This window comes from Saccopteryx bilineata, chromosome 6 (genome assembly GCF_036850765.1).
Source record: "Saccopteryx bilineata isolate mSacBil1 chromosome 6, mSacBil1_pri_phased_curated, whole genome shotgun sequence".
Taxonomy (NCBI): domain Eukaryota; kingdom Metazoa; phylum Chordata; class Mammalia; order Chiroptera; family Emballonuridae; genus Saccopteryx; species Saccopteryx bilineata.
This window is the reverse complement of record NC_089495.1, coordinates 169,071,469-169,089,632: the sequence shown is the minus strand read 5'-3', so window position 1 is coordinate 169,089,632 and position 18,164 is coordinate 169,071,469. Positions and strand designations below refer to the sequence as shown.

Sequence of the window (18,164 nt, the reverse complement as noted above, 5' to 3'; positions counted from 1 at the left end):
GTTGATTACTGTCCTTGGCCCCTCCCCCCGCTGGCCTCCCCGGCCCTGCCCCCCTGGCTCTCACCTCCCTGCAGCACCCCCCCACCCCCCCACCCCACCCCACCCCACCCCCCGTCATGGCTGCCTGCAGGGATCCCTGATGCCACATCCTGTCTCACCTTCAAGGGTCACCCTCAATGGTATGTGGCAGCAGCTTCCCAGTGGGTTCCATCTGATTCCTCCTCAGAAGGAATTGCCCTCAGCTGAGCTGTCTGCACCCTGGCCCCAAAGCCGAGGAAGTCAGGCACATTTGGGCACATTCGAGGGAGTCTCCACGCTGGAGGCCGGGGGGGGGGGGAGGGGGGGAGTCTGTGGAGGGAGGGGGCAGTTTTCTTTCCAAGCAAAGGGAGGAGAGGTTTTCAAGGTTTCAGTGGCGTGAAAGAAAATGATGGCATTGATTTCCTATTACTGCCACCACTTAAAATTCTAACAGTGCCAGTGATTATAATACAAACTAGAAAATCTTAGCTTCAGCAGTGAGAGGACCCTGCTGCATGGTTACAGCTTACAGTATGCTAAGCCAGGGAGGGACACGCAGGGCAGAGACGGCCACCTGCTGCCCTGCACAGAGCCCTGCCCACCTCTCCACTGCCGCACACACACCTGGGGGAATCCTGGCCCGTCCCTGCCCCTCTCGTCCATCGTGAATGCGCCACCCCCTTAGCAGTTCCCCGGGATGTTCTGACATCCACGGATCCACCTGTGTGATGTCAGCCCGTCTCCCTAGGAAGGATTCAAGAGCAGACACCAGGACTAAAAAGCTGGTTTCCATGGTACCCAATCATTTCTCTGAAGCCTGGAGGAAAATAGTGTTTCTCAAATTCACTCCGGTGTGTTCCCATTTAGTTAATCTGTGGAACACGTGTGAAGCTCTGGGCGAAGCTAAAAGCAGCTTTAGGTGAACCACAGGTGGGTCAGAGAGGAGTTCCTTCACCAGCCATGTGCCCCAGGCTGGGGCCCCAGATTGGTCAGCACCACCCGATGTGGTCACAGGGGGCGGGCCTGGTGCCTGGCCTCAGACGCAACCAGTAGAGCACACACAGCCGCTTTCTTGAGGCCTGTTTTCAAACATCCAGCTGGGAAAAGGTGGTTCGGTCCTGGAGGGCAGCCGGCAGATATCACAACTTCAGCACATCCTGGGGATTGAGTGTCAGCATGAGATTAGGGACCCACCTCTCCCCAGCTCAGAACACCAGGCAGGAGCTGCCTCCAAAACATCTCCTGGCCCGGTGACAGCAGTGGGTTAGCTGAAGGCTCCTTCAGGAAGCTGTCTGTCTTGAGGTGTTCGCCCTCCTTCCAGGAGATTTAATGAACTGACTTCGTTTCAACCTTGCTGCCTTGGCGGAGAGACAAGTCTGAGAACTGTGACGTGAGCGCCATCTAGTGGTCACAGGGTGGAACAGGGGTGCGGTTTCTTGTTTCTCACAGGACATAGAAATGATTTCAGGTCGTCTCTGACCCTGGTAATGCCACTGTCCTAAGGGATGGAGGAAGTTCTTTTCTTTTTTAACTCACGAGCATGAAGATACAAAGTGGTATGCAACACTTGTCTTAAAATAATTAAGTAAAATAAAACCTATAAGAAATAACAATTCCACTCCCTCTAACCATCAAGTGCGAGTCTCCTGTCCTTACCATTTTAAGAGTTTTCAGACAGGCTGATTCCAACACTTCCGAAGGATGAATCCCCCTGGAGGAACATGCTGAGAACAGTGCCGGTTCCTCACCTGCAGCCCTCCTGAACAAGTGACGGTCATCCGGTCAGCCTCCTCCTGGTAACACCACCAGATGCTCAGAGGCAGCTCCTAACTCCTCGCCACATCCTCTCTCACCAGGAACAAGCCAATTTCCAGTTAGATTTTCGAAAAGGCCTGATTTCTAGTCCCTCTTATCTATTGTATTGTTCTGTGTTGAGTTCTCTCGTTTTTTTCACTGAGACCTCTTAGAGTAATGTGATACAATCCAGACTACGTTTGCTTGTTAGTCACAGGGCAGCTGAGGAAGGCCTCCCAGCTGAGTGGTCAGGGGTGAGGCATTTCTGTGTTTCTTATTTGGAGGTTTCCAGATTGTGCCATTTGTTACTGCTCTAGTGAGATCACCTGCATTTCTCTTTCTCTGCCCTCCTCCTGAACTATATCCCCCCCCCACTCCACCCCACCCCAGCCATGAGCATCACCTGGACTTCGGGCCCATGATGTTCCATCTTTAATTGTGTATCTTGTTCTGTGTTGTCCAGATTTGCCCCATTATTTCTCTGATTTATTGTGCTCCCTGCAAATGCTGTTCTTTGTACGATTAATCCCATTCTGATTTTTTTTTCATTGATAAGATCACTGAAATAATAGCTAGAGGTATATTGATCTGGGCCCCCACGTGTCAGTCAGACCACACACAACAAGGGCTTTCTAACAGCTTCTGTCATGTGACAGAGCACCGCCTGCCTGCCCTGGTAGATGAGAATTAAATTGCTCCTCTAATAAACTCTTCCCCGCTATCCCATGCTCTCCTAAGTGGCTATGATGTGATTGTTCCAGCCCACTGCCCAGGACTGACATTAAATTAAGTTCAATTAATAGAAAACATTTCCCAACTTAAACTATTTCTTCTGTTCCATGATTTCTTGACAATTTTTTTTAAAGCTCGTGATTATACAAAAGCAGCTGTGAACGCCTTCCAGGGCGTGGATCCCAGAACGTCCAGCCCGAGTCGTGTGATTGCTTCCCTCGTGTCCTTGATCCCCCTCCCGTTCTAGTTAGACAGTTTTATCCTCATGTCAATCTGCTGACTCTGATAACAATGACAAGAGTCACCAACCTGATGAAGCCACCGTCTTTTTTGATGTCTTTGAGAAGGAGCGAGTTAAGAGTGTGCCCCTTCCTGATTCCTCTCTGCACCTGCAAGATCATCGTGGGGGGCCCTTCCCTGCCCCTCTGGCCTGTACCCCGCATGTCTTTGTCTTTCCTCTGAGTCCCTCACAACAGATGGTGATTATAACTGTTGGGGACTGAAGCCGTGAACACATCGTTAGCTGAGTTTATCACCTCCTCGCAGTAATGACACTTTACACCCAAACTGCCCTGCAAGTTTCTACGTTAGAGTTCCCAATAAGCCACTGCCCTTGAACAAAAAGCCCTCAGACATGATCATACTCAAAGCAGTCATACCAGTGAGTGCAGAAAGAAAGAAAAAGCGGTGACCAGCCCTTGGCTCCTGCTGGAATAAAATATAGGTGCACCCAGTTAGTTGCAGTAATGTGCTGTTGGGCAAAGAACACTACCTCAGGGGCCAGATCTGAGTTCTATTGCTATAACCAACTCTGCAGCAAACTGAGCAACCCCAAGAAAAATTTTCATGTCCCCTGTGACGCAATTTTTCTATATAGGTCAAAGGACTTGAGTTAGACCAGTTTATTTTATTTTATTTTATTTTGATCCAAAAATGAGGAACGGTTTTAGATAATACATGACTAAGGCTTCAATAAATTCCATCCTGTTGTATATTCTCTTTGGGTCCTAACTGATCAGTACGTCTCCATTGGGTACTTATGTGTCTTCTGCTGCTCAACCCTTGCTAAGCTCCTCCTTTAACAAAAGGGCAGGCCTGTGGCCCGGGCCTGGGCAGCCAGGGTTTTCAGTCACTGTTGCTATTGCATTTCATTCTCACCCTCCACATCTGGTGGCAACTGGTGCTGGTTCTCCACTTCTGGTTATGATGTCAAGTCTCCTTTGAAAATAAATCCTGTTAAGGAAACAAAATATAGGTCGACCAAAAGAAAAATGTTGAGTACAAAAAGGTCCAAATGCTTGTATAAAAGCCAGAAGGGGCTGTCCAGTGCCCAGAGACATGCTTACATTTCACAGGGGACCCGTGGTAGCTACCGGGTGGAAGCACCCGCCAAGCTCCCACAGACTTACCAGACCTAAACGTCCGCAATTCGTCTTGCTCTCCACAGGAGGCTGGTCCTGCTTCCCTCTCAACCCTCCGCTGACAGTAATTGCAGGAAGAGTGGGATGACCTAATGCTTCCCCTCCTCACATCATGCCCACCTCAGTCTGCCAACAACACCTGCTTCCACTCACACCGGCCACAGACTAAAGCAGCAGAGAGGGAGCGTACCCACAGGGCTCTGTGGCCCAGGCCAGCCCAGCCCCGGTTCTCACCGCGCTAGCAACAAGGACAGACATTGTAAAGCATATGTGTCTGTACATGTCTAATCTATACTTTTTTTTTTTTCCAGTTCATTTACGATGAACAGGTTTCCTGGTAAGTACTTCTGTTTCCCTTCCAATGTTCCTGGTTATACTGCAAAGCCAAATATATCAAAGACCAGAGTCAGGGGTTAAGGAAGAAAGGGATATGTCCTGGCAGTTTGGAACAATTAGCATTTCTTGGAATCCTCTGTCCACTTCAATAAAGAAATTAAATTAGCTGCACAGAACAGAGATCTTTTCCCATGGGCTAGGGTGGTGGGCTTCTATCTGGGAAACTAATGTCTAGATGTCTTCATCATCTAGTTTAGATCACGTGACTCAGTTATGCCTTTCTGCAGCCATTCGTTAGACCATGGTTAAGGTTTGACTAATCTTTTCAAATTGTATCCAGACCTTGTGATGTATTACACATACCATGTATACCTCAAGAACCAGAAATGGAGGCACTTCAGTGACCTTCAACCCATTCAAGCTCTTCCTGACATTCCAGAAGGTCTTAGAGCTCAGAAAGTCATTGATTTTTTTTTTTATAATTTTTTTTAAGTTACTAAAATTAGCCTGACCAGGTGGTGGCGCAGTGGATAAAGCATCGACCTGAGACTCTGAGGACCCAGGTTCAAAACCCTGAAGTCACTGGCTTGAGCTTGGGACCTTAAACATGATCCCATGGTCGCTGTCTTGAGTCCAAAGGTCACTGGCTTGAAGTCTAAGATCACTGGCTTGAGTAAGGGGTCTCTGTCTCAGCCAGAACCCCCCAGTCAAGGCACATATGCAAAGCAATCAGTGAACAACTAAGGTGCCACAACTATGGATTGATGCTACTCATCTCTCTCCCTACCTGTCTCTGTGTGTGTGTGTGTGTGTGTGTGTGTGTGTCTCTATTTCTCCCTCTCTCTCTAAAAAAAAAAAAATTCCAAATTAAATATATAGGAACATTTGTATTTGGGCCAACTTTCCCAATCTCCATTTTGAGATGGGTTCTGAGCAAGTCAAATATATTTGAAATGGAAATAGAAGTTGGGTGTATTGTGCATTCTTGTTACATTTTTTTAAATATTTGCTCTGTAGGCATAGAGTAACGTGAAGTAACATCTTAGGAACAGATAGGTGTGGCACTGGATTACTTAAAGCTACGCATGAGCTAGAAAATGAGATACAGAGTTCACCAGTCTTCACTGTCAGCAAAATGAATGCCATCACCTTGTTAAAGTGACAACTCTGTGTCTCGGGATATCTCTATGACTCTCAGAGTTCAGAGGTGGGCAAGGGGACTTATCTCACCGACAATAACTGTTAAATACCGTGCCAGGGTATTACAGTGCTCTGCCAGCTCAGCTCTCTTGTCTGTCAGGAAGGGTAAAGAGGAGACAACCAGGAAAACTTGCTTAAGACAGGTAACGTCTATATAGACCCATAAAAAATAAGAAGGCGGTCCTCTTATTTTATTGATTGATTTTAAAAGGAGAGAAACATCAATTTGTTGTTCCACTTGTTCATGCATTCATTGGTTGATTCTTTCATGTGCCCTGACTGGCGGGATCGAACCCTCAACCTTTACAGAGACAGAGAGTTAGAAAGAAGGATGGACAGGGACAGACAGCCAGGAACGGAGAGATGAGAAGCATCAATCATCGGTTTTTCGTTGCGGCACCTTAGTTTTTCATTGATTGCTTTTTTGTATGTGCCTTGACCGTGGGCCTTCAGCAGACCGAGTAACCCCTTGCTCCAGCCAGTGAGCTTGGGTCCAAGCTGGTGAGCTTTGCTCGAACCAGATGAGCCCGCACTCAAGCTGGCGACCTTGGGGTCTCGAACCTGGGTCCTCCGCATCCCAGTCTGGTGCTCTATCCACTGCACATCCACTACACCACCGCCTGATCAGGCAACCTCAGCCTCTTGAATGGACACACTAACCAACTGAGCTAACCCACCAGGACCAAGAAGGAGGTCCTCTTTAAATAACAGTGATCAACAGGCTGAACAGGATCGAGATACCCAGGAGCCCATCAAGTCAGAGGTCAGAAGTCAGAGAGAACCTTATTGTGGGACCCACCTCGACATTGTCACCAAATGGAGTGGTGACATTTCCCTAGTCCCAGGGGATTAAGTGCCACAGAAGAAACCTCGGATGCACTCTTGCTCCATCTGGTGGCATGGTTAGCACAGCACCACTCTGCCTTAGCAAACATAGGTGCTTATATGTTGCTCCATGTAGCTGCTCTCATAAAAACAAACAAATTATGATCACAGTTGATCTCAGGAACCTTTCTGCTGCTTTTGTGTGAAAAACCTTACGAAAGGAGACCCGGGAGTGGTCTGCTGCCTATCGGTCATGGGGCGCCTTGGGGCACTCTGTCCCACATCTCCCTGCCTTGTTGCTGGAACCAGGGAGGTGAAAGCAGGTTCCTGATGAGCCTATTTCAGTCCCTGCCCTAAAAAAGCATCTTCTAGGATAGTTTACATGGTAGAGAACAAGGAAAGGACAGTCTATTCCCTCTTCATTCCGAGCACTGAACCCCCTGTGATATCCGGTGACCCCATCCTCAGGTAGAACTCTGAGCCTGTGCAGAAGGGTCTGAATTCGGAAGTCATCAGGGCCTCAGCCTGAGCAGCAAGCCTGCGGTCAGTCAATCACGAGGAAGGGGGTGGAGGCCGCGGAATAATGAGCTGCGGGTTCCCCAGCATGTTCTGTTCGGACAGGGGTGGGTTCGAGTGGTAGCTCAGGCACAGCACAGCTGCCAGAATGAACTGGGGGCTCCTGCGATTTTCAGATGCCGGCCTGTTACGTAATTGCTGTTGTTATGCAGCCGGGCTGATGAAGAGCGTTTTTCACGTGAGTGAGCCTGAAAAATTCAAGTCTGTGCGGCTGGCCCACAACTGCTTTGGGATTTCAGCTCCTCGTTTGACCATGAACTATATTGAACTTTAAAATGATTTTCACTGTCCACATCTCATACATTTTTTATCCAGCCAACCATGAGCATTTATTTTGATAGAACGGTGTATCTAAGAGTTGATTACTCTCTTGAAAGCACATAATGTTTCAATAATACTGTAAACAGTGAATTCCATCCCTTCCACAACCTTGCAGAATGTCTAGAGCAGTGGTTCTCAACCTTTCTAATGCCGTGACCCCGCAATACAGTTCCTCATGTTGTGGTGACCCCAAACCAAAAAATAATTTTGGTGGCTACTTCATAACTGTAATTTTGCTACAGTTATGATTCGGAATGTAAATACCTGATATGCATTATGTATTTTCCGATGGCTTTAGGCGACCCCACCAGGGTCGCGACCCACAGGTTGAGAACCGCTGGTCTAGAGGCTTCAAGGAAGGTAACCAGTCTACTCCAAACCTTCAGAAGGAGACTAATTTCATTCGTGTTTAATATGAAACTACAGCACTTTTTAGGAGGAAGGGCCTCTCGTCAACTACAGACGCACAAGGTCAAGGTGCCTCTGTCATACACAGTTTATCTTCGACAATTCATGAGGCGGCATTTGCAGTAAATGACTTTCAGCCAAGAAGTGGTTGTCAGAAGGCTTTTAGTAGTGGGTAATAAGAAAAACCACTACAGCACAGTAAAGAAATGCTGGTTTATATTTCTTACATAACAAGTGCCCCAGATGTCAGTGTGCAAGGGCTCTGCTTTTCTCCTGGCCTTTCCCTAATGGTCCCAACGTGGCTGCTGCCATTCCAGCCATTCAGTGTGGATTGAAGGCAAGAAGGAGGATGAAGGGGCTATGGCATTTAATTCAACACCTATCTACCTTGTGTCTCTTTGGTCACAGTTAGGTCTGCCCTAACCACTAAGCAGCCAGGGAGTATAGAATTATAATTTTAGAGGAATTATTATTTATCCTGGGAGTGGCCCCGCCCTCCTTGAGATTGAGGGGTCCCTATTTGCTGCCTCAAAGTGGGGTTTGATTTGCAGGCAAAAGGCAGGGGAATGTCCACTGCATGCTCCTCAGTTATGGACCTGCCGCAAAGACCTTGAACATAGAAAGCATCACCTGTTGGGAGGTACGTTCAGCCTGCAGAGCGAGGCCTAGGGATGTTGGTGACAGCTCAGCTCAGCCCACGATGCTGCAGAAAGAGTCTGTTCGTGTCTCCAATGCATCTGAATGTCTGAAAAGGAAACTAAAGAATCCAAGATGGTGCTTTCATTTCTTCGTTGAGGCTCAAGTTGTACCTTTGGGAGAGAAAGGAGAGCCTGGAGACACAACCAGGAGACCCGCTTCTGCTGGTCTGGACCACAGTTAGGAAACTGGGGCCATGCCCGTCAGGCAAGAACAGGGACTAGCCCTCTGACACGGGGATAAAACAGTCTTTGGCAGGAGGATCAGGGCCAGTGGAGTGGTTCAAACGGAAGTTTGCGGGAGGGGAAGAAACAAGCCCAGATCCTACCACAGGACCAGGTCCTCAGAGGGCAGCGGGGGTGCTGTGGTCGGGAGGCGTGGGTGGGGACGAAGGGGTACAGCCGTGTGAGTCTCAAGGTCTGCCTGCAGAGCCAGTCCAAGTCCACAACGGTTTTCTAAGCACCTTCCAGATGCCAGGCTCTGTCCCGGAACTAGACACAGAACTGAACTGAGCCCTGACCTTGGAGCTCTCTGGGCTGGAGGGGAGTCAGATGATGTACATGAAATGAAGGGGTCATTTGGAGACACGCACAGCACTTGAGGAGGGGAACTGGGGGAGGGACCCTGAAGAACACTGAGCCAGGGCTGACCATCAAACAGTCAGACCAAAGGCAGAGGGAAGAGGAGGCTCAGCAGCACAGAGACCGCAGTGAGCTGGCGTGCTTCCTGTGGAGGGGGCACTGGCCGAGCCCGGGGTCTGGGTGGCAATAAAGCAAACCTGGAGTGTCAGCAGAAGCAGGGAACCCCATGTCATGGGCAACCCTAACCAGGACAGAAGAAAACCGTACTTGAATCTTGCAATAAAAGGGTTTGCTTTGAGTGAAAAGTCAAAAAGATCTAAAAGAATTGGAGAATATAAATATGCGTATTTAGAAAGTGCTGGACTTAATTTAACCGAGAAATATCTCATTGGTTTTGGTTCATTTTCTGGTGACCCCTCACTGCGTCTATTAAAATGCGTCTAAGCAATTACATGACATCTTTCAGATCATGGCTATCCCTGCCTTCAAACTGAATGCCGTGAATAAAACCTCAGTTCTCCTAATTAAGTTGATGCCATATCTGTGTTGGTTTCAATAAGATAGAACCATGTTCAGTTTTGCAACTGAAAACTGATGTTTGGAAGCAGTCTCACCCTACAGAGATGAACTGAGGGGCAGGTGGGGGTACCTGCTTGGTGCTGCGAACCAGCGCGTCTGGTAATCCAGGACCTGAGTGGGAACAGCACGGAATTAAGAAAATAGGTTTAGAGAAAAAGGATGGGCTTGGGAGGTCTCTTTGTAACGCGAGATAGCTTGCAGAAAGCAAAGCTCCATTCCCCAACCTGCTTTGTTTATAGGGCAAAGAGAGGTCATTAGCAAATCAAAGAGATCATTAAAGCAAAGTCACATTTCCAAAGCATCCCAAGAATTCTCAGCAAGTGCAGAAAACCCCCACCATACACAACATCTTAACTTCACAAGACAAAGAATAAAAGAAACTTACCTCCAGTCTTTCCGAGGGACATGGTGGGTAGGATGAGTATGAACAATCCAATACCACAGCTTAACATGAAGGTGTGAAAAAAAATAGCCTTTAGCAACTTCACAGAACAAGTGAGGTGGGGGGTTGGCACACACCTCTGTCTCCCAAAAATCTAAACTGCAAAGACCCTGTTGGCTTTCAGTCCCCAACAGCTTTGGGGTGGGGGGGGGATCAGCTGTCAGGGAGTTTGTTTTAAGTGTCTGAAAGTGAGAAACCAGATAGCTGAAGTAGGGATAAGGTGTGAGGAGTGGTGTCCAGTGACTGCTAGAAATAGGCATTAGACATCAATATGTCATGAATAAATGAGAACTATAATCTGGTCAGAGATTGAAAGAACAAAACAAAGTCTTGTGATAGAAAGTGAAGGAGGGGTAGCTAAGACTTTTTGGAGGACGCAACATTGAAGCTCATATTTGTAGGATAAAAAGGACCAGGTAAGAAGTGAAGGGACAAACATTTAGGCAGAGGGAATGGGCATGGAAAGGCTCTATGGGACAAGAGGAAGCTTGAAATGTGCAAAGGAAAGGAGGCCAGTGTGGTGAAGTAAGATTGGGCGGAAACTGATTTGGAGAGGAAAAACATAGACCCAGGATTTGCACCTTTTATTTTTTTCCCAAAGACTTTGGGAAAAAGTCTCCTAGCCCAGTGGGAGCCGTTTCTTCCATCCTAAGTTAGCCCCTACTTTCCTCATACATGTGATCGCAGGAGCAATTGAAGAGTTTTAAGCAGAAGAATGATGTGATCCAGTAGTACCGAGGGAAGCAGTTGAGGGCTGAAGTTAGGGTGGACTAGCGAGGCAGCAGGAGAGAGGGCAGAAGCCGGCGGTTCAAGGTGTTTGGGACTCAGAGTTCCGGTGGGCAGGCGTGGGGGTAGAGGAGGGCTCCATGTTGATTTCAGATTGGGGCCATGACTGGGCAGGAATAGCACTGAGACGGCAAGCTGGGGGAGGGGGGGTGAAGCGGGGAAGTAGGAATTAAGAATCCTGTCTGACGTGTGTTTGGATAGGTCAGGGAGAGGCCCTGCGGGGCCGGCTGTATGAACCCGCTCTGGGGTGGAGGTGCGGGTGGGGGTGTCACTGGTGTTGGCACAGCAGTAGAACAAGATGACATCTCTGAGGGAGAACATGTCATCGGTAGAAAGAGAAGAGAGGTTCATGTTCAGAGGCTGAACTGAGGGAACGGAGGAGGGAAAGGGGACAGGGAAGGAGGTGGGGGGCTGGCAGAGGACCAGGAGTGGCTCCTGGAAGCCAGGAGAAGAGAGAGCTGTCTGCAGGCGGGCAGGAGGGCAGCCCTCGGGTGCTGCCGAGAGATTGAGCAGGGTGACAGAGAACTGTCCCTGCAGCTGTGTAGATGGAGGACACAGGTGCCCTTGGCGAGAGTTTCAGGGGATCGACAGATGTCAGAGTGGGACGAGAGAACTTTGCCAAGGGAATGAGGTGTTGGAACGGAGCACATGCAGCCCTTTGAGAAGGTTTGCTGAGAGAGAAGCTAATGAATGTAGCTGACGTTCAAGGGATTTGGGCACTCTGATTCCTCTCTCAATGACATCACAAACACTTTTTTATAATAAATACATACACATTTGTACAAGTGTTCTTAACCGATGCATGGTAGCCCATGGTGTGGACATACTTATCATAACATAACGTATATAACCATTTTGCTTTTTTCCAAAACTTCACTTTTATAACCACTGCAACAAAACCCTTGTATGTGTATCCTTTTTAAATCTGACCACATATTTCCCTAAGATCCATTTCTAGACATAGAACTTGAAAAGAAATCATGGGAGGAAAGGCATAACCTACAATTTCTTCATAGACCATTCTCTAGTCACCTTTTCTAGAAGCCAAACTTTACACCCTCAGTTGGTTAATAATTTAATTCTATAGCTAAAAGGGAACCTAGGAATCAAGTTCCCTTGTTTTTTGGTTGGAAGTTACTAAAATAAAAAAGAAGAATTCAAATTATCCAAATTTCAAGGTACATTTCAGTGGGTTTTATAATACTTTTCCTTCTTTCTCTTGACTATTTTTCCAGTCATTCATTCTTATCTTATCTATTGCCATGTTCTCTACCGTGTGTGTGTGTGTGTGTGTGTGTGTGTGTGTGTCTTTCTCTCTTTCCTTCCTCTCCCGCCTCTCCCTCCACTTATGTCTTGCTCCTGTATATTCAACAATGCCTCGGTTGTCCCTATCAATTCTTCTCATTTGCTCTTTGTAAATATATCTAAATGGTTTTAGTGAATTATTAAGCTTTGGACAAATGTATAAATATAGGCCTATATTCGGCAATATAATGGAAATCTTGCTGCATTCAAAGGACTCTTTTTGGGTAAGCGATTAACAGGGGAAGAAGCATTTTCCTTTTAAAGTACAAAAGAGAAGATCACTGAGAGTCGTATGCAGCATAGGCGAGTTCAACTGCCATCCACATGAAATGCGTCCGCCTGTGGCGACTTTCTCTAACCAGCCTTTCTTGGTGTGCACACAGGTGGGAGTCTTTGGTCCTCGTGCTGATGTATTTTATCTACATTGTAATCATGAAGTAAGTAAAATACCTCCTTAGTGTCTTTTCCAAAACCCTTTCTTATATCTGACTTTATGTGATCATGTGGAAAGGGGAACAGGGAGGGCAGGTATCTAGCTGGCATTCCTTGCCCATTGTCACTGACCCATTTGGTCCCCTCGGCAACCTGCTAGGACCTTCTGCAGCTGTGATTAGTAGCAATAGCAAAGACACCCCCCCCCCCAGCCCATATTTGATGACGGAATCAAAACTTCAGTATCATTTAAGAAATCTCTCAAGAGAAGGGCCTCTTCAAAACCTGGCAGCCTTGCTTTGGGCTGTTTTTCACTCTCTTTCATAACAAGAAAAGAGGTAAAACATAATTACTTATGCTCTTATTTGGAATCAAAGAAAGGCCCAGAGCTAATTAAGAGATGACTAAACCCATGGGTCAAATATCTGCGGACTTCCATTATTCGTATGGTCATCCAGTGCTGTGTAACAAATAACCCCACGCCTTAGCGGCTTAAAACCCCATGTTATCTCACACAGTTTCTGAGAGTTAGGCACAGGAGTTACCTGGAGGGCTCTCGCTCAGGGTTTTGCATGAGACTGCAGATAAGAGGTTGGCTGGGGTGGCCCTCATCTACTCAACTGGTCTCCAAGGCAACCCGCATCCTGGTTGTGAGCTGATGCTCTCTGCTGGCTGCAGGCCTGGCTCCTCACCACATGGCCTCTCCTTACTGTGGCTCAGGTGTCTCCCACACAGGAGCTTCGAGAGAGAGCAGAGAGGACCCTACACACCCTTGATACCCTGGTCTCACAAGTCACACGCCAGCACTTCTGTCATATCCTGTTTATTAGAAGCAAGTCACTAAGTCAGTCCACACTCAAGGGTCCACTTTGCCCTCTGAAGGGAGGAGTGCCAAAGATTTGTGGATGCATTTTAAACTCACCACATCGCGTGTTCCTTTCCCCTCGGCTCTGGGCAGCTTACTGTTTGTGTCAAGATTTACCCTGCAGATGTTCCCCATGCTCAAGGGTAAAATGTAAGCACTCCGGGGGTGAAACTGCTGGCTCATCTTTTGCAAGCACCATTGAGATGAGGGGCAGACGGTCCGTGCCGCAGCTCCTAGCCCCGTGGGAGCCGTTTCTTCCACTCTAAGTTAGCCCCTACTTTCCTCATACATGTGATCGCAGGAGTGACTGCCTTCTCAGGAGGCAAGGACGTAGAACACTTTCAGAAATTGCCAGTTTGGACATAGCAGGTAGCAGTCTGGAACGGATATGTCAGGTTTTCCTTGCTGTGAGGTCTGACAATAATTAACTCTGGCCACTGGTGGCTGAGAGCCCTGTTCTGAGAAATTGGTGTGGCCTTTAGCAAAGGTCCCCTGAGCAGTGACAGTAGGAGCTGGCTTGGCTGATGTGTGGTCTGCCACCAAGTCACTCAATGTGCCATCCACTCTTCAGCCCAGGAGCTGTCCAGTTATCAGTGTGGACCCAACATCTTCATTTTGCTACTGGAAGGGGGCATTTCTAGAGGGTCCTAGTTTAGAGTGACCACGAGATAACTGACTCAGAAATCAGGTGCCACTAATCACCTCTCATTTAAAAACCAATTGATGGGCTCGAAACCAGAGTCGGCCCAAAGGCTCTCCAGCATTCCTAGAGTCCAAAGGAGAATCCTTTATGGGGCAGCCATCTTACTTCCTCTTTCTCTCAAGTAGCAAAGCTGTGAGGGAATTGGTGCCACGTGGGGAGGCCTCAGCCATGCTCACATGCTCCTTTGGGGCTTCCCATTTGACGAGTTCACTTTTTGTTTTTTACTTTCTGAGGCTCCAAGTTTGAGTTCCCAAAGAGTCAAGAGTCCTTTTCTTCCTTTTCGAAAAAGTGTATTGTTCTGTTATTCCAAAGAATTGACCGAGTGTCTCCTATATGACCAGTGTTGACCTGGGGTTTTGAATCTCAATTTAGGTGAAAGCATGTGCCATACTGAATTCCCTAGGACTTTCACAGTATAAGGAGGTCTTTAAAACCAAAGCTGGTCTGCAGGGAAGTTTGCTAGTACCCCTCCTGTGAGCACTGCACCCCTCCACCAAGCCATCGTAGCCCAGGAGTTGCTGGCAGGGCATGTGGACATTAAGAGAATGCAGTGAGCACTTCTTTTCCTCTCCTCCGAACCATACCCAGAGTGAGAGCTGATGAGGCATGTTTCTGCTGACACCGCAGCTGCACCAGCCTTCCAGCTGTTCGCACCAGCAGGATCCAAGTAAAACAGGAAACGGCAGCTACTGTGCTCACAGAATTTCCTACATAAATTCCAATCCTAAATTCTAAATTGAAATCTCTGCTCTTTTGCCATCCCCCTTCGCAATCAAAGGCTTTAATCATTGGGTGTTACAAAATCCGATTTATAAAATTGCATGCTTCACAATAAAATAGCTTCAGGATGCAAGCACAAAATTTAGAACACTCAATTAAAAATATAAAGCAGAGGCCCTGGCCAGTTGGCTCAGTGGTAGAGCATCGGCCTGGCGTGTAGAAGTCCCGGGTTCGATTCCCGGCCAGGGCACACAGGAGAAGCGTCCATTTGCTTCTCCACCCCCCCCTCCTTCCTCTCTGTCTCTCTCTTCCCCTCCCGCAGCCGAGGCTCCATTGGAGCAAAAGATGGCCCGGGCGCTGGGGATGGCTCCTTGGCCTCTGCCCCAGGCGCTAGAGTGGCTCTGGTCGCAGCAGAGCCACGCCCCGGATGGGCAGAGCATCGCCCCCTGGTGGGCAGAGCATCGCCCCCTGGTGGGCAGAGCATCGCCCCTGGTGGGCAGAGCATCGCCCCCTGGTGGGCGTGCCGGGTGGATGCCGGTCAGTCGCATGCAAGAGTCTGTCTGACTGTCTCTCCCCGTTTCCAGCTTCAGAAAAATACAAACAAAAAAAAAAAAACAAAGAAAAAAAAACATCAGCTGCTTCTTGGGTTGGTGGTTTTAAAATGGCTTTAAACATTCTGTCAAAAGGTCAACACACAATTCAGTTTGGCCAGGAACCTCATGGGGGTATGAGGCACAAGTGGCCATGGCAAGGACTGACCTCTGTGCATCTGGGTTACCTCCCTGGGATTTGGTTTCCAGGTGATGTGGTCTGATGGTTAAGGTCAAGTGCTTCACAGTAAGCCCTGGCTGTGGATCCTACCCGTCACCCACTAGCAATGGGACCTTGACCAGTTATGCAGCCATTTGGAATCTCGGTTTTGTCTTCTAGAAAACAGGGTTAATTATACTCCCTACCTCAGAGGTTTTTGTAAGGATGGGATGTGACATCATAGTTACTAACTAATGTCTGGTTTCAAAGAAGTTCATAATACTATATACACTATTATTATCTTATTATCCAAATCCAAAGAAATATATGGTGGAGTTATACTTTAAAACCACAACCTCATGCCAGTCAGTATCTCTATGTGGAAAATGGACTCTGGGTCCAGGTGACACTGTCCTCCTGCCCAGCTCTAAGGCTACGGCGAGGCACATGTGTTGAGTCTAGAAAGCGGGGAGATCTCTTCACTGAGAAGAATGTTGAATATATACAAAAGTCAATAGAACAGTGCAGCAATTTTCAGCTGGTGCACTGCAAGAATTTTTTTTTTTTATTAAGTGAGAGGAGGGGAGGCAGAGAGACAGACTCCCACAAGAGCCCCGACTGAGATCCACCTAGCAAGCCCACTACGGGCTGATGCTCTGCCCATCTGGGGCATTGCTCCATTGCTTGGCAACCGAGCTATTTTAGTGCCTGAGCCCAGGCCATGGAGCCATCCTCAGCACCAGGGGCCAACTCGCTCCAATCTAGCCATGGCTGCAGGAGGTGACGGGGAGAGAGGGAAAGAAGGGGGAGAGGGGGAGAGAAGTAGATGGTCACTTCTCCTGTGTGGCCTGATGAGGAATCAAACCTGGGACTTCAACACACTGGGCTGACACTCTACCACTAAGCCAAGGCCACAGGAATTTTTAAAACATGCACTACCTGACTATGGTATTTAGTCAGGAGCACTGACCTATTTTCCCTTAGACTGTCTGATAAAAAAAAATGACAACAGAGCCAACACAATTGCTATCTGATGTGACTGAATCAAAATCCTACCTATGTTTTTGTCAGATCAGCAAGAAATACAGTTTTTGGTGTGCTGAGAGGTGGAAAATTGGTGCACTAGTGTGATGAATTTCATGTGCCCATCACCAGCCCAACTGCTGTCCACCCAGGGTCGCTCCATCCAGACCCTTGTTCATCTCCCTCCCTTTATATCATTTGAAGTCCCAGATGTCAGGTCAAGTCATCGATAAAATTCTCAGTATATATCTCTAAAAGGGCTCATTTTTAACATAGCATTATTATTACCACACCTAAAATTAATGCTAATTCTTCAATATAATTGAATATTGAATCAGTGCTCAAATTTTCAATCATCCCATAAATACCATTCTTACAGGTTTATTCTAGTCCTATAAATATCATTAAAAAAAATTTTTTTTGCCCTGGCCGGTTGGCTCAGCGGTAGAGCGTCGGCCTAGCGTGCGGAGGACCCGGGTTCGATTCCCGGCCAGGGCACACAGGAGAAGCGCCCATTTGCTTCTCCACCCCTCCGCCACGCTTTCCTCTCTGTCTCTCTCTTCCCCTCCCGCAGCCAAGGCTCCATTGGAGCAAAGATGGCCCGGGCTCTGGGGATGGCTCCTTGGCCTCTGCCCCAGGTGCTAGAGTGGCTCTGGTCGCAACATGGCGACGCCCAGGATGGGCAGAGCATCGCCCCCTGGTGGGCAGAGCGTCGCCCCTGGTGGGCGTGCCGGGTGGATCCCGGTCGGGCGCATGCGGGAGTCTGTCTGACTGTCTCTCCCTGTTTCCAGCTTCAGAAAAATGAAAAAAGAAAAAAAAAAAAAATTTTTTTTTTCTTCCTTTTTCTCCCTTGTATTATTCCGAAGCTGGAAACGGGGAGAGGCAGTCAGACAGACTCCCGCATGCGCCCCACCGGGATCCACCCGGCACGCCCATCAGGGGCAACGCTGTGCCCACCAGGGGGGGATGCTCTGCCCCTCCAGGGTGTCACTCTGCCGCGACCAGAGCCACTCTAGTGCCTGGAGCAGAGGCCAAGGAGCCATCCCCAGCGCCCGGGCCATCCTTGCTCCAATGGAGCCTCTGCTGCGGGAGGGGAAGAGAGAGACAGAGAGGAAGGAGGGGGTGGGGGTGGAGAAGCAAATGGGTGCCTCTCCTATGCGCCCTGGCCAGGAATCAAACCCGGGTCCCCCGCACGCCAGGCCGACGCTCAACCGCTGAGCCAACCGACCAGGGCCTAAATATCATAAAAATTGAAAAATCCAAATGAATTTCACTCACTGGAATTAGTGGCTCCATATTTTATGTCTCTTTTAATCTATACATTTCCCCTTCCGTATATTTTTTTCTTTCAATTTATTCTTCAACAAAGTTTGGCTGTTTGCTCCACAGAGTTTTGCACCATGGGGCAATTGTTGTGTTGGGATACAGTGTGGCCTGCTTCTCTGACCTCTGTGTTTCCTTTGTGTCAGCCACAGGTCTGATTCAGGTTAGCCTGTGCCCCGAATGCTGATGAATTCACGCATCGACACGCACATTGATGTCTCCCGTTTCTTTGTAACGCTGCCAGGCACCAAGGCTCAACATGTGGGTCCATTATTTCCTTAGAGTTGCAGAGTAGTCATTTTTGCACAGTATTTCCTGTCTCTTATAA

General features: G+C 48.1%; 1 protein-coding gene across 2 annotated transcripts in view; it reads left to right on the top strand.

The window, feature by feature from the left end:
• Positions 1 to 18,164, top strand: part of SLC24A3 (solute carrier family 24 member 3) — a 654,625-nt gene that overhangs the window by 594,022 nt on the left and 42,439 nt on the right. For both annotated transcript variants that reach the window (XM_066234658.1, XM_066234657.1), the window contains 2 exons: positions 4,277 to 4,302; positions 12,404 to 12,457. In XM_066234658.1, coding sequence (XP_066090755.1) covers positions 4,277 to 4,302; positions 12,404 to 12,457 — 80 coding nt within the window. The remainder of the gene's footprint in view (positions 1 to 4,276; positions 4,303 to 12,403; positions 12,458 to 18,164) is intronic.